At 37.4% G+C, this 17,070-nt stretch overlaps 1 protein-coding gene across 1 annotated transcript; it reads left to right on the top strand.

The window, feature by feature from the left end:
* The first annotated feature begins 3,721 nt into the window (after positions 1–3,721).
* LOC138878075 (uncharacterized mitochondrial protein AtMg00300-like) lies at positions 3,722–4,243 on the top strand. The gene has a single exon (XM_070157735.1). The coding sequence runs from the start codon at positions 3,722–3,724 to the stop codon at positions 4,241–4,243; it is 522 nt and encodes a 173-aa protein (XP_070013836.1).
* The last annotated feature ends 12,827 nt before the right edge of the window (positions 4,244–17,070 follow it).

Raw genomic sequence — 17,070 nt, 5'->3', positions numbered from 1 at the left:
AATTTATTTTTTCCTAGCCACATAAGAAAATATATATAACTAAGGATGTATTTTTGCAATCAAAAAATTCGTCTCAATTTTAATTATACCAGCAATTATGAATACATGTAATCTTAATAAGCAAGTTTGATCGTAAATGACATTTCATTATAAATATAATTTTATTTGGACTTTCTCTAACAATCTTCTCTTATTTTATTCTTTTTGTGCTACTTGCACCTTTTACCGGGTAAGATCATTTATGGACAAGTTTAATTTTGTATCACCTATCTTGGGGAGATGTCAACATTTACACCCATATAATAATATTGGTATTGCAACTAAGATTTATCCCTTATAGATTAATGACAAGGAAAAAATGTAGAAAGATTAGGAACACTATTACCCCCAGAAGTTTCACAATCCAGCTAATTCTGAACAAGCTAGCCTTATGTTTATATTACTAAGTCCATGACCTCTATAAATATATTGCACCTTCTTTGGCTTCACTTCAACATAAAAAGACGTCTTTATTACTAATTATAGATACATAGTGATGGGTTTTCAATGTCTTTGTCTTATGTTTTGATGATCTAACAAACTTACTGTCAAGAACCAGATAAGGAACCTGACACACTTGGTCTACATTGCAAATCAACGGTCTCCAGCTAAATGTGAACTGTTATAGCTTCAGGAGATAGAGAACCAAAAAAGGACCTGATACCCTTGTGGTTTCCTCATAGCAATACGAAGTCAATTGGGTACAGCTAGAAAGCGATGCGACTGCCTGCACTATTTCTGCCTGCACTGCATTATTTTCAGCGGTCACTTGTCCTTTGACCAACCAAGTGCTTACATCATTCAAGTGATGTCATCAAGGTGTATTAACAAGAGCATTATATCAAAAACATCACTTGAACACTTGAGAATTTTACTTCAAGCATTCAAGCCTTCTGCAAAACAGTGAACTTAATTCTCAAGAGCTTGAAGAACAAAGTTAAACGCTACTATGGACCAGTTCCTAAATCTAGTATTTTGTTGTCTTTAGTTGAGTTGTAACTTTGTGATTGTTCTTATTGTAATTCCTAAATTGCTTAGCTAAAAGCGTTGCTTAGGAACCCCTTTGTAAAACCATAAACTTTCTGAGTTTGTGTTGTAACTAGAGTTAGTCATAAGTTAAAGTCTTTGTAACTAGTGAGTGACAAAGTGACTTGTGGTAAGAGTATCACAAGTTAGTTGAGTTGAAGTTTTTGTAATGGAGTCATTACAAAGTGTCTTGTAATAGCGTATTTACAAGTTAGTGAAGTTGAATCCCTACAAGTGTAAGTCATGGTTTTTGTCCCCTTGAGTTAGAATTTTTCCACGTAAAAATCCCGCTTCTCATTTACTTACTGTTTCATTAGCATTCTCAGTAAAAACTCATAGAGGACCAGGTACTCTATAGTTTGGTGGACTCATATAAACTAACAATTGGTATCAGAGCGGGTTCCTCCTACCAGGGTAACACCTAGGAAGGATCCATATGGCTGCTCCACCAAATTTTGAAGAAGGTCAATCTACATACAAACCACCCAGGTTCAATGGGCAATACTATGGATGGTGGAATACAAGAATGCATGATTTTATCATGGTTGAGGATTCTGAGTTATGGGATGTCATATGTGATGGTCCTTACATCCCAACAAAGGTACTTGAAGAACTTCCATTCTCAATGCCAAAAACCAGAAAAGAATACACCGACGTAGATAGGAAAGCAGTGGAGAAGAATTTTCGTGCCAAGAAGATTTTGGTATGTGAAATAGGACCTGATGAATACAATAGAATCTCTGCTTGTGAAACTGCTACGGAGATATGGGAAGCTTTGCAAACAGCTCATGAGGGAACCACTCAAGTAAAACAATTTAAGATTGATGTGCTCACTACCAAGTATGAACTCTTTAGGATGAAGGACAATGAATCAATTCAAGATATGCACACAAGATTCACCTCCATCATAAATGAGTTACACTCACTTAGTGAAACCATTCCTAGGAACAAGCTAGTGAGGAAAATTCTCAATATCCTGCCTAGTTCTTGGGAAAGTAAGGTGAATGTTATTACTGAAGCAAAGAACCTGCAGGAGCTAACCATAGACGAGCTGGTTGGAAATCTGAATACCTGCGAGATGAAGAGGAAGATAGACACTGAAAGAAGAGAACCAAAGAAAGAAAAGAACCCGGTACTCAAAGCTGATAGCAATGACTCAAGTGAAGAGGATAGTGACATGGCTTACTTAACCAAAAGATTTCAGAAGATGGTCAGAAGAAATAGAGGAATGCTAAAAAGGGGCAGCTCTAGCAAACCAAAGAACTATGATCTCTGCCATAAGTGTGGAAAGCCTGGGCACTTCATCAAAGACTGTCCTCTCCTGAAGCAAGAGTTCTCCAAGAACAACCCCTGGAAAGCAGCTAAGAGGAACCCGGTTCCTAACAAGTTCAAAAGGAAGAGATTTGTTGACAATGTGGTAAAACAGGCTCTTGCAACATGGGGAGACTCCTCTAGTGAGTCTGAAGATGAAACTGATGCAGGTGACAGCTCCATGGTGGCAGTTGAAAGTGAGGAAAATGAATATGATTCAATATTCGCATTGATGGCCCAATCAGATGATGATAAAGACGATGACAACAATGAGGTAAACTTCAGGGATGTTAAGAGAAATCTGAAATCCTACTTTCCTAAGAAACTTATATCTTTAGTTAATGTATTGATTGATGCCTATCATAATCTTGTGGAGGATAAGGATGCCTTGACCTTAGAACTAGGGGAAGATGAACAAACCAGAGATGATCTGGTAGTGTGTGTAGTTGATCTGAAGGAAACCATTTCCGAGTTGGAGAAAGAAAAAAATGTTTTAACCAAAAAAATTGCCAACATAGAGCATGAAAGAGATGACTTAGTGGTTGTAGTTGTTGACCATAAGAAAACTATTGAGAAATTCAGTAAGGAAAAAGAGTGACTGAGATTGAGGAAGAAAGAGATAATCTCTTGGTAGTAGTTGCAGATCTGAGGGAAACAATAGAGGGACTAGGAACTGAGTCCAAACGCCAAAATAGTGGAAAAGGAAAAGAGATAGCCAGTGAGGAACACATTAGTCTTGAAAATGAGTTAAAGGCTGTGAGAACTAGGTCGTGTGTTAAAACTGAAAAAACAAACATCTCTAAACTGAACTGGAAAGAGTAAAAAATGATCTTGAAAAGTCCCTAAAGTAGACCTGGTCATCAGAAGCTATCACTGGCATGTACGTTAATAATGGTGGAAACAGACAGAGAATAGGGTTCCAAAGGGAGAAAACCCCTTACAACCCCCATAGCAAGTATGTTACTGTACCAGATAACTGGCTGTGTACCCACTGTGGGAACAATGGGCATTTCAAGGAAATTGCCAAGCCAAGGTCCAGTGCATTCAGAAAAACAAAGTGTTTGCTGAAAATGTAACTCCTAAAAAGGGACCAGGTTCTACCCACAAAAAATGCATATTACCTACATGGACTAAGAAAGCTTTTATTCATCCTCTTGCCTACTACAAGGGACTCAAACTTTCTTGGGGTTCCTAAAACTAACTTTTGATCTCCTTGTGCAGGGAACAGTGAAAGGAAGCAGTCAACAATAGTTCATGGATAGTGGATGTTCAAAGCACATGATGGGGAAAACCATGGACTTTCTTTCACTAAAAGCCATGCAAGGAGAGAGTGTTTCCTTTGGCAATGGGGAAAAAGGGATACATTCTTGGAGTTGGAAAAGTCGAGAAATCACTCACTCACTCTATTGAGGATGTGTACTATGTCAATGGTCTTAAGTACAGTCTCTTGAGTGTCTCTCAGATCTGTGATAAACGAAACAAGGTGGAGTTCTTGTCCAAGATATGTACAGTTACTAATCTGGTAATTGGTGAAGTGGTGATTATGGCCAAGAGATACAAAAACATCTATGTTGCTGATTTTGAGTCCTTACAAAGTGGTGATCTGAGTTATCTGAAAGCTGTTGATGATGATGCTGAACTCTGGCATAGAAGATTGGGTCACGCAAGCTTCTCTCTTCTGAACAAACTAATTCAGAAGGACCTGGTTCATGGTATGCCCATGTCAAAGTTCAAAGTACAGAAAGTTTGTGATGTCTGTGCTAGAGGAAAGCATGTGAAGTCCTCTTTTAAGTCTAAAAAGGATTTAAGCACCTCAAAGCTACTCGATCTTCTGTATATGGATTTATGTGACCCTATGAGAGTGTAAAGCAGGGGAGAAAAAAGATACATTTTTGTGATAGTAGATGACTACTCCAGATTTACATGGACTCTGTTTCTTAAAACTAAAGATGAAACCTTTGAGGTGTTTGTGGCTTTTGTGAAGAAAATCCAGGTGAAGATGGAGTCTAGAGTCGCATGTATTAGATCAGATCATGGAACAAAATTTGACAATGCCAAATTCGATGAGTTCTACAATGAAAATGGCACTACTCACAAATTCTCATCTCCAAGACCCCCCCAGCAAAATGGAGTAGTGGAAAGGAAGAATAGAACTCTTGAAGAAATGGCAAGAACAATGCTGATCGACAGTGGGATTGCAAAGAACTTCTGGGCTGAAGCTGTCAACACTGCTTGCTACTTGGTGAACAAGTGCATGATCAGATCTCTCCTGAACAAAACCCCCTATGAGTTTCTGAATGGAAGGAAACCCAAACTGACTCACCTAAGAACATTTGGGTGCAAATGTTATGTTCTCAACAATGGAAAGGATCAGCTCGGTAAATTTGATGCCAAGAGTGATGAAGGAATATTTCTGGGATATTCTTCTCAAAGCAAAGCTTACAAGATATACAACAAGCAGACTCAATATGTTGAGGAAAGTGTTCATGTTATCTTTGATGAGTCCTATCCTTCCTTTGAGAAAAATGCTAAAGATGATCAAGATGGAGAGCCCTTACTGGTTCCTGGTGAAGTCATTGACATGACAAATGGAAAGGCAGATATGATGAGCCAAGTGAAAGAGCTGTGTGAAGATAATGTTGTCTCTTATTCAATGGAACCAGGTACCTCAATTACAACCACTGAAGCTGAAGAAAGAGTGGTTGATGCAGTCCAGGGTACTCCACTAGTACCTGAGAGAAGAACACAAGAGAACTAGTTAAATATACCCGCTTCCTCTACTAATGAACCTCAAGTGTCTAACTGGAAACACAAAAGTTCTCATCCTCTTGAAAACATAATTACTCCTTTAGATTCTAGAGTACAAACCAGGTCAAAAGCCAGAAATTCACTTGCTTTCTCAGCCTTTCTCTCCCAAATAGAACCCAAAAATATCAAGGAAACCCTAAAAGATGCAGATTGGATTACAGCCATGCAAGATGAGCTGCATCAGTTTGAAATGAACAATGTCTGACACCTAGTACCTAGACCCTCAGATTGAACCATTATAGGAACCAGGTGGGTATTCAGGAACAAGCTTGATGAACATGGAAACACCACAAAGAACAAGGCTAGATTAGTGGTTCAAGGCTACAATCAGGAGGAAAGGATTGATTATGATGAAATGTTTGCTCCGGTCACTTGCATGGAAGCTATTAGAATCCTAATCACTTTTGCATATCATATGAAATTCACTTTGTTCCAAATGGATGTCAAGTGCATTTCTGAATGAACTTCTTAAGGAAGAAGTCTATGTGAAGCAACCACTAGGGTTTGAATGTCATGAACACCCTGAATATGTGTTTAAACTGGACAAAGCATTCAATGGGTTGAAGCAGGTTCCTCGAGCTTGGTATGAAAGGTTGTCAAAGTTCCTCTTAGAAAATGGCTTTAAAAGAGGGAAAATTGGCAACACCTTGTTCCTAAAGAAACGCGGAAGGAACCTGCTCATTGTTCAGGTCTATGTTGATGATATCATTTTTGGGGCAACAACTGATTCTCTATGTGAAGAATTTGCAAAACTCATGGAAAGTGAGTTTGAAATGGGCATGATGGGGAAGCTGAATTTCTTCTTGGGTCTTCAAGTGAAGTATTCCAAACAGGGTACATTCATTTGTCAGCAGACATCAAGGAGCTCTTGAAGAGGTTTGATATGGAAGCATCAAAAGTGAAAGACACTCCCATTACAACGGCTACTCGACTAGACATGGATGATACTGGATCTTCTGTGAATCAAACTATGTATAGAGGCATTATTGGGTCTCTTTTCTATCTCACTACCAGCAGGCCTGATATTGTTTTCAGTGTGGGATTATGTGCAAGGTTTCAATCAAATCCCAAGGAATATCATTAGAAAGATGCCAAAAGAATTATGAGATACCTTAAGGGTACACAGGACCTGGTCCTGTATTACCCCTCAGGTGACAGTTTTAATTTCATTGGATATGCTAATGCTGACTATGCAGGTTATCTTGTGGACAGGAAAAGCATTCTGGAATGGCTCACTTTCTAGGATCATGTCTCATCTCTTGGGGCATAAGGAAGCAAAACTCAGTGGCTCTTTCAACAGTTGAAACAGAATATGTAGCTGCAACATCTTACTGTTCTCAACTCCTATGGATTAAGCAGCAACTGGAGGATTTTGGGGTATTTACTGATTGTGTGCCTCTTCTATGTGATAACACCAGTGCACTCAACATGGCCAAGAATCCAATTCAATACAAAAGGACCAAGCACATTGATGTGAGGCATCATTTTCTGAGGGACAATGTGGAGAAAGGGTTGATCTGTATGAAGTTTTGCAGCACAGAAGACCAAGTTGCAGATATCTTCACCAAAGTTTTGAGTAGGGAACATTTTGAAAGAAACAGGGCGAAGCTGGGGTTATTGAAGCCTAATTGAGAACTTGATTCTCCATCTGTTGGCTACAAAAATCATCTTGAGGTAAAATTAGCTAAAGTGTTTTCTGGCCAAGTCTAACTCACTTCAATACTGTTGCAGGTAAACACGCATGATGATTATAAAAGATATATATACATTACATGGATGATAAAAGAGGATTGAAATTTTCAATGACAGGTCAAGAACTTGGTTCTTGTACCAAAGGTTAGTAGTTCTGTGCATTCTTTAATACATGTCTTGAAAAGGTACAAATATCAACTGCCATGTCATCCACCTTTTCAAACCCTACTGTCACGTCCTTTCACTTCAAATCGTTACATCTCCCTTTGAAATGTTGCAACTCTCCAAGCACAACCGCCATTTCAGAACCGGTTCCTATCTCTCTCTTCATAATTATCCTCTCTCATTAAAAACCCTCTTTTTTCTTCACAGACCATAGTCCCCCATTAGCACCTCTCCAAAGAACTTTCTCTCTATCTCTCCAATGGCTGACACAAACATCGCAATTCCTGCCTCAGTCGTCTCTAATACTGAAAAACCTATTAAGTCCTCTGCCCCCAATGAGTCTTCTGTAACCATTCCTTTTCTCATCACTGAAATTACTCCTAACCCAGACTTCTCGTCTCCCTCCAGTTCTAAAAGGACTATCTCAGAAACCCCTAAATTGTTGATCCCTCTTCTCTATCCTCTAAAGTTCCCGTTGATCAAGGGAAAAATGGAGAATAGGGTAAAAGTCCTGAGGTCACAAAGGTTTTCGCCATTGTTGCTTCAGATTATGTGGTGTCTATGGAGCCTATTGAGGAAGAAAATATCGCGACCATCTTTGTGGTATCTGCTGATGGAGTCTTACATGAGGTAATTTCTGGCGCTTCCATGTCTCAGAGGAACGAGACACAGGGTATGGGGAGGAAGGAGCCATGGTGGCTGTTGAAGGCTCTGCACTAGCAAAAACTACTAGTACCTCTCGTGAGGAACCTAACCCCTTTTCAGAGGAAACAATTCAGGGTTCTCACTCCCAGGCCAGTTCTGCTCCTGCATTTTCTATTGAGCCATTAGACATCCTAGAGCCTGAGACGAGGTCTAGTGAAGAGGAGGATCAAGATAACGCTTCTCTTGATGCATTCCTAGTCAAGCGAAGGGAAGTGATCACCCCTGAGTCTTCTATTAAGCGACTAACTACAAGGTTACAGGTGAAGGTAACTTATGATTCTGCCCTTCAAAAGAGCAGAAAGAATAGTCAAAAGAAAAGGAGGAGACTGGTGAAAAATAATGTTGTAGTGTGTGACAAAGATGTCCATGTAGTAGAAGTGGAAGAGGAAACACCAGAGGAACCTGGTTCCTTGGTGAGAAGGTCCCAAAAAAAGAAGCACCCTGCTTTAGTGGAGAAAGTTTCAACCCCAATTCAAAGTTGAAGGATGTTGTGAGTAAGCCCTCAATTTCTGATGAGGATATGTTAGTCAAGTCTAAGAGAAAAACAAAATCAAGTGGTGTGAAGTCTGGCAAACGAAAGTCTGAAACTGTTAAGGAACCTGGTTCTGTGAAAAAGCTAAGGAGTGAAAGTAATTCTGCTTCAAAACGCCTAAGGCACCAAAAGGTTCTGCTGGGTCGTACTTTTGACCCAGCAATCTCTGATATGGCTAGTATGCGACAAGTTCTTGAGATGGTTTAGTTTCAATGATGGGGGCATCTATTCCCAATGGATGCATCTAAGGAGTATGAGGATGAGGTTCAAAGCTTCTTTGCCAGCCTCTTTCCTGTTGATACCGACCATATTTGTGCTTTGGTGATTGAAATAGATATCGTGTTCGATGTGAATCTTCTTGGGGATATTCTTTAAGTCCCTACAGTTGGTGTGTCCAGTGTGAAAGATGTGTGTGGATCTAACTTCCGGAATATTGTGGTAAAGGATAATACGAACCAAAAGGGGGACCAGATTCACAAGAAGGCATTGCTCTCTGTTTATTAGTTGCTCTTTGAGCTGGTGAGCAAAGTTTTGTTGCCTCGTGCTGAGAGGAGGTCCATGACTTTTAAATCTGATCTGTTTCTAATGGAGCAGCTGGATGGCTTTAACCTTGTAAACTTGCCTGCTATCATGATCGAACATATGCAGAAGGTAGTAACCTTCAAAGATGGCAATCATGGTCTTCCATACGGGTTTCTCCTTACTCAAGTGTTCAAGTTTTTCAAAGTTCCACTAGGACACAACAAGGTAGGAACCAAGAATCAGACTTTCTCACAGACAACGTTGGAAAAATGTGAGTGCATAGAAAAGAATGGGGGGTTAGGCAGTACATCAACCATCTCACAGCTCATTAATGCTTAAAATAGTGCAACTGAGGAGATTCGAAGGTTGAAAGCTAGGAATGTTATCCTGGAAGGTCAGCAGGCCCAAGGGGCTCCGGAGTCAAATGAGGAAGTGGCTTGTTTGACAAAAGAGAATGTTGATCTCAGGGCACAAGTAGAGAACCTGAAAGCAGAACTGCTCAATGAGCAAAAGTCGGCCAATGCCCGAATAGACCTAGTTCTCCAAACTTTTGCTGCAGCTTCCAAGACCTCTACCCCTAATGCCCCCTAAGTAACCCCTTTAGTGACCAGTTTCTCGATCGTCTCTTTTTAGTTTTTATGACTTGGCAGATGTTTTGTTTCTTTTTTTTATGTGATTGGGATGTAATAATACTGCTCCCATTTTTAACAGTCTAATTCTGCCTTTGCTTTTTTAAGCAAAGGCATATGTTTTATATATATATAAAATCTATCCTCTTTTATTATCTCATTGCTTGTATTCTCTGTTTCTCTTCTCTATCATGTTGTGTGCACATATGTGGCATGAGTTAGCTAGGCTAAACTTCTTTATGCTTTTTGCTTACTTGTGTCTTTTTAATAATGCCAAAAGGGGGGAGTATAATTTAAATCAGGGATCTGATTAAGGGGGAATCATAAAGTCAGGAGGAACTTGTGAAGTTCCTGTTACTTCATCTGGTTATCTTTGCTCTAAATACATGTTATCAATATCTAAGTTTGTCATCATCAAAAGGGGGAAAATTGATGGGTTTTCAATGTCTTTGCCTTATGTTTTGATGATTTAACAAACTTACTGTCAAGAACCAGATAGGGAACCTGACACACTTGGTCTACATTGCAAATCAACGAACTCCAGCTAAATATGAACTGCTATAGTTTCAGGAGATAAAGAACCAAACAAGGACCTGATACCCTTGTGGTTCCCTCATAGCAGTATGAAGTCAATTGGGTACAACTGAAAAGCGACGTGACTGCCTGCATTATTTCTGCCTGCACTGCACTATTTCCAGCGGTCACTTGTCCTTTGACCAACCAAGTGCTTACATCATTCAAATGATGTCATCAATGTGTATTAACAAGAGCATTATATAAAAAACATCACTTGAACACTTGAGAATTCACTTCAACCATTCAAGCCTTCTGCAAAACAATGAACTTAATTCGCAAGAGCTTGAAGAACAAAGTTAAACGCTACTATGGACCAGTTCCTAAATCTAGTATTTTGTTGTCCTTAGTTGAGTTGTAACTTTGTGATTGTTCTTGTTGTAATTCTTAAATTGCTTAGCTAGAAGCGTTGCTTAGGAACCCCTTTGTAAAACCATAAACTTTCTGAGTTTGTGTTGTGACTAGAGTTAGTCATAAGTTAAAGTCTTTATAACTAGTGAGTGACAAAGTGACTTGTGATAAGAGTATCACAAGTTAGTTGAGTTGAAGTCTTTGTAATTGAGTCATTGCAAAGTGGCTTGTAATAGTGTGTTTACAAGTTAGTGAAGTTAAAAGCCTACAAGTATAGGTCGTGGTTTTTGTCCCATTGAGTTGAGATTTTTCCACATAAAAATTTCGTGTCTTATTTACTTACTGTTTAATTAGCATTCTCAATAAAAACCCATAGATGACCAAATATTTTATAGTTTGGTGGACTTATATAAACTAACGAATAGAATAAGAATTGTTTGATTCAAAGGCGTGAGAAGGAGTGTTTCTGAATTTTAGTATCAAATAGGAACTTTGCGTGGGCAATGAATATCACCATTTTTAAGTTGTTACAATTGCTAGGCTACTTTAATACAATATTAAAAGGGAGTTTATTCCCTTCTCTCCTTTTACTCTTCTTCTCAACAACTTTTAGTGTGTTGCTGGTGTTTCTTGCACTTGTTTTTGACATGGTTCGAAGCAGTTCAGGCTCAAATATTATTATTTTTATTTTTGGAATTTTAGGAAAACTCGCAGACGCTATTTATAGCTTCTGCTTTTCAGGTGAGCACTTTGTGCATACCGGGTAACTCTCACTGTGTAATAACTTGTAAATCACACAAGGAATATAAATCGCACTAGGCAAACCATCTGCGACAGGCTCAGACCCAGAAGATATTGAGAATAGATCAATCTCAGGTCATCAGTATGGATAATCCCTCCAAACCAACTAGACCATCCTGAAGGAATGTTATTATTGACTTGAAGACCTGAAAATGACGTGGCATATGTTGGCATGATTAGTTAACCAAATTGCTATATCGTTTATGATTGAGAATATATATATATATACCCGATTTTAAAAATTATATATAATCCACTCTTTATACTAATGTATCATTTTTAATTTATATGTTCGCAGCATACATAAATGTCTCCGTTTGTTGCATCGCCAGTTTTTTGTCATTTTTATTTTTATCCTTTTGACCGTGTAAGTTATTAAAATGTAGTAAACTGTAAACCAGCATTAATATTTTCCAACCGTGCGTACATTCAGCTTTTTAAATTGCTCTTCAATCTATTGGATACTAGATAATTTTTTCTTCTGGGTTCTTCTTTACCTTAGTGATATAGTAAAATTTATGTACATCAGACATGTGTAAAGATTTTCATATTATTATGTTATTTGAATACCAATTACAATTCTTTGTGTTTATAATGTGCTCGCCCTTTTTAATTCTTTATTGTGTAAATATTTAATGATTGCTATTAATAAACTTATTGATAAGAGCAAATTATTTTATTTAAATTTTTATTCTGCTCAACCTTTTCAGTATTCAACGTCATTAAATTATATGCTTGATTATCGTTTTTTATTTTTTATTTTAAAAATTAAATTTAGTTATTATATGGGTAAGTTCATAGCATAAATAGTAGAAGAGAGAAAATTATTATGATCTAAAAAAGTAAAAAATAAAAAATGGAAATAAATAAATGTTGATAAATATAAAGGTTAAAATAGGTAATTTGAAAAGTCAACTGAGAAATAAGGAGGAGAACGACAATTATTCAAAATTGAGGGGGAATTTAATTTTTAAAATAAAATTTAGGGGTATAAATAATTTTCACCCATTTAAAACTGTGCTCTTAAGCAATAATCCAAACGTGACTGATGCAGTCAATTACATTTTCCTATGTTTTTCCCTCTTTTCCCTATCTCCATTATTTTCTCAAGGTACTGGAGAGCAAATAATTGAGCTGGGGCTAAGATCACCATCATTAAAGTAATTATGGGCGGTCCACATGTTTCCTGCATAGGCCCTATTTTTAGGGCCCGTTTGGCATAAGAACATTTTTACTTTTTTTTTTTCTCGAATTTTTTTTTGACCTTTTCATAATTAATGTTTGACAATGAAAATTTTGAAATTATTTTGAAATTGAATTTCGATTTTTTTTGGAAATTTAAAAAACTCCAACAAGTTAATTTTTCAAAATTTTCGCTTGTAATCACTCACAAAAATTCAAAAATAGTTCCAAACTGAATTGGTGTCCAAACACAACTCTAATTTTCAAATATCATTTTCATTTTTTTCCGGAATTTTACAATTTATATATGTTTGGAAATAGTCTCTCTACCCTTGGTAGGGGTAAGGTATGCGTACACATTACTCTCCTCAGACCCCACTAGTGCGATTATACTGGGTTATTGTTATTGTTACAATTCTTATATCCAAACGCCCACTTATTCTGTGTTACTTTGTGATTTGTTCCCTGGGCTTGTATTTATGTTCAGATCCCTGTATATCTTATGAAATTAGTGTATATTCCATTTAAATTAGGGATGTTCAAACCGAATCGGAAAACCGCACCAAACCGAAAAATCAAACTAAATCGATTAAAAAACCCGGCTAGGTTTGGTTTGACTTGGTTTTGGTATTGAGTAAAAAAACCCGAACCAAACCGACATATAAATATATAAATTTTATTTATATTTTTAAGACTTTATAGTGATTCTTCTATAGAAAATGTAAAAATATTTGGGATCCTTTCATGTATTAACCTTGAAAGCGTAAATTAACGAAAAATTATTGTTAGACGACTAAGAAAATAACTATTACTGTGTTACTAAAAAAATTCTCCCATTAAAATATTTTAATAGATCATATGTTTGTCAATTTTTTCCATATTTACTAAACATATATTCACTTATCAAAACTTTATCTATAATTTTAATAAAGTAAGATTGAAATAATATTCATATAACAAAAAAAACGAAAACCCGAAAAACCCGACAAAACTGAACCAATCCAAACCGATATAATTGATTTGGTTTGGTTTTGATAAAAATCGAACCAATCCGATCTATGTACTCCCCTAATTTAAATCCTAGCAACTCACACCTTCCAAGTTCTTGTTATTATTAAATTCCTTAAGCTTGTTATTATTATGCCTGTATTTGTAAATAATGATTCTGGAAATTAGAACGTTAGCTTATAAACGTAAATATAAATAAAACAGAAATTAATTCGAGCCAACTGAATTCACAGTATTTCCTTAAGGAATTTAATCCCCTCCTAGTACCCAAGGTTATAGATTATTTCTTCCCAGGATAGAACGAATGACACACTGGTGTAGCGGTACTTCAAACCCCAGTGTTTTAGCGAATACAAAGTTCGGCAGCAAATCACACTTACGGGTGCTTTGTTTGTAGTTTAAAACAATGCAGAACAAGGGAGGAAAACTCAGAAGTCGAATGGAAATTCTGAGAGGAAGGAATGCAAATTATAGCCAACGTTGAGTTTTCGGTGAAGAGAAGATCAATAGCTCTCAATTCTGTTTCGGTGTGTCTTCAACAAGCTGCTTGCACCATCTATTTATAGTGCAGTTAGCTGCTAAGACCCGCCTCCTTTCCATGGTGGAGCATGCACTAGCTTGTTATGGAGCAAGCACTTAGCCATGGTGGGGGGAGCACTAGGCGACTGCGAACTGGTGGTACAATACACGGATTGGAACATATCCGTTACAAACATGGATAATATTACGTTAATATTTACTATTAACAAATAAATTTGGTCCAAAAAATTAATCAATCAATCGATCATTTGACCGAAGCCGAAGCCGAAGCAGAAGCTGAAGTCGAGCGAGTGAGCGACGACGACAGCGCGAGGCTTGCCTTCTTCCTAACTCTTTAAGAGCTACATGAAGTGCATTTGTATATAAACCCACCAAACTCCTTTTCCTCTACCAATGAGGGACAATTAAAAGGAGAAGAAAACTTAAAATTTTACTCAAAATTTTCATTTCCCTCCATTTCCTATTCACCCTCTTTTTAATATCTTTCTATATTAAAAAGAAACTCAACAATCCCCCACATGAATGGAGAATGGCTATATCACGGAAGTATGTATGAAAAACTTGTGTGATTTGCAAGCAAGGATTAATTGCATCTGGATAAGTAGGTTTCCCTTTGAACTTTCCGTAGCGAACTTATGTCGGATATACTCGGTCAATCGGTAAATTTGATATCTTTGAACCGTCGAACTTTAGTGTATACCTAGACAATCATAAGTCACACAATCAATCCTTTAACCATCTTTGATTCTCATTGTTGTGTTTGTTTCAGCCATGAACACTGCCTGGTTTCATAAGTGCGTAGAGAATTGGCCTTGCAAAATTCTCCTTGAAGCGGCTAACACTTCACACTTACATAGGTGATTCCTAAAAGTGTCATCCCGTAGATACACTATTTTTTATACCCTGTATCAAATTTAGAAATCATTAAAAAGCCTTAATGTTTTATCATTGGTACTGAACATTGTCTCATCACGAGAATGGACTAAAAATTTTTGTTGACAATGTTGAACCGTCATTAATGACTTTGTTTGATCTCGTTGAACCTAGATCTTGGGATCTCCAGTCTTCTAGGTAGAGTTACCGCCACAATGACTTGTTCTCGGCCATAGTCCCATTCCTCTCGATGATTTCACAACTACCTCTCTAGTTAGGCCTTTTGTAAGTGGATCCGACACATTATCACTTGACCTTACATAGTCAATCGTGATAATTCCTCTAGAGAGTAGTTGCCTAACGGTTTTATGTCTTCATCGTATATGACGAGATTTACCGTTATAGATAATGCTCACAGCCCTTCCAATTGCTGCTTGGCTATCACAATGTATGCATATTGGTGCCAACGGTTTGGGCCAAAATGGAATGTCTTCCAAGAAATTCTGGAGCCATTTAGCTTCTTCACCGGCTTTATCTAAGGCTATGAACTCAGCCTCTATTGTAGAGCGGGCAATACAGGTTTGTTTGGACGACTTCCAAGATACCGCTCCTCCACCAATAGTGAATACATCCACTTGTGGACTTCGAATCAGTTGAACCGGTGATCCAATTTGCATCACAATATCCTTCAATCACCGCAGGATATTTACTGTAGTGCAAATCAAAGTTTTGGGTATGTTCTAAATATCCCATAACTCGTTTCATTTCCATCCAATAAGATTGACCCGGGTTGCTCGTGTATCGACTCAGTTTACTTACAACACAAGCTATATCTGGTCGTGTACAATTCATGATGTACATTAAGCATCCCAACACACGAGCATAATCCAATTGTGATATGCTTTGGCCTTTGTTCTTTGCTAATGCAAGATTCACGTCAATTGGAGTCTTTGCAACTTTAAAGCCTAAGTGCTTGAATTTTTCAAGTACTGTCTTAATATAATGAGATTGTGACAATGCCAGACCTTGAGGAGTCTTTTGGATCTTAATCCCCAGAATTAAATCTGCAACTCCCAAGTCCTTCATATCAAACTTGCTAGTTAGCATACGCTTAGTCGCATTTATGTTGGCAATGTCATTACTCATTATCAGCATATCATCCACATATAGGCAAACAATGACTATGTGATTTGGAACATTTTTAATGTACACACATTTATCACATTCATTTATCTTAAAACCATTTGACAACATTGTTTGGTCAAATTTCGCATGCCATTGTTTGGGTGCTTGTTTTAGTCCGTAAAGGGACTTAACAAGTCTACATACCTTATTTTCTTTACCTGGAACCACAAACCCTTCAGGTTGTTCCATGTAAATTTCTTCCTCCAACTCTCCATTTAAGAAGGCCGTTTTAACATCCATTTGATGAATTTCAAGACCATACACTGCAGCTAATGCTACTAACATCCGTATGGACGTAATCCTTGTAACTGGGGAGTATGTATCAAAGTAGTCAAGACCTTCTCGTTGTCTATACCCTTTGACAACAAGTCTTGCTTTAAATTTATCAATAGTGTCATCATCTTTCATTTTTCTTTTAAAAATCCATTTACACCCCAAAGGTTTATTTCCAGGAGGAAGATCAACCAATTCCCATGTATGGTTGTTCAATATAGATTCCGAAGAAGACATAGCTTCTTTAAATGTTCGAGGCGCATTTTCCAATAAGAAAGTCACACAATCTGGTCCAAACGAAGTAGATGTTCTTTGACGTTTACTACATCTTGGATCCTCTTGATAAAATGTACTTTCTTTTGTTTCTTCCCGAGGTCGTTTAGATCCTTCACCAAACAATTCATATTCCTTTTTATACGGATATATATTTTCAAAGAACTCAACATTATCTGATTCTATAACCGTATTATTATGAATGTCAGGATTTTCTGATTTATGAACTAGAAATCGATATGCTTTACTATTGGTCGCATATCCTATGAAAACACAATTAACTGTTTTCGGTCCTATTTTTACCCTTTTGGGTTTAGGAACTTGTACTTTTGCCAAACACCCCCACACTTTAAAATAATTCAAGTTGGGCTTCCTTTCTTTCCATTTTTCATATAGAATGGATTGTGTTTTGCTATGGGGTACTCGATTTAGTATTCGGCTAGCCGTAAGAACAACTTCCCCCCACAAGTTCTGTAGCAATCCAGAACTTATCAACAATGCGTTCATCATCTCCTTTAATGAACGATTCTTTCTTTCCGCAATCCCATTGGATTGGGGCGTGTAAGGGGCTGTTGTTTGATG

The sequence above is a fragment of the Nicotiana sylvestris genome, chromosome 1, assembly GCF_000393655.2.
Source record: "Nicotiana sylvestris chromosome 1, ASM39365v2, whole genome shotgun sequence".
Lineage (NCBI taxonomy): Eukaryota > Viridiplantae > Streptophyta > Magnoliopsida > Solanales > Solanaceae > Nicotiana > Nicotiana sylvestris.
This window is presented reverse-complemented; position numbering and strand designations above follow the sequence as displayed.

Bases quoted from the DNA above. Each gene is read 5' to 3' on its own strand.
- LOC138878075 (XM_070157735.1), top strand. From the start codon at position 3,722: ATGGGGAAAAAGGGATACATTCTTGGAGTTGGAAAAGTCGAGAAATCA.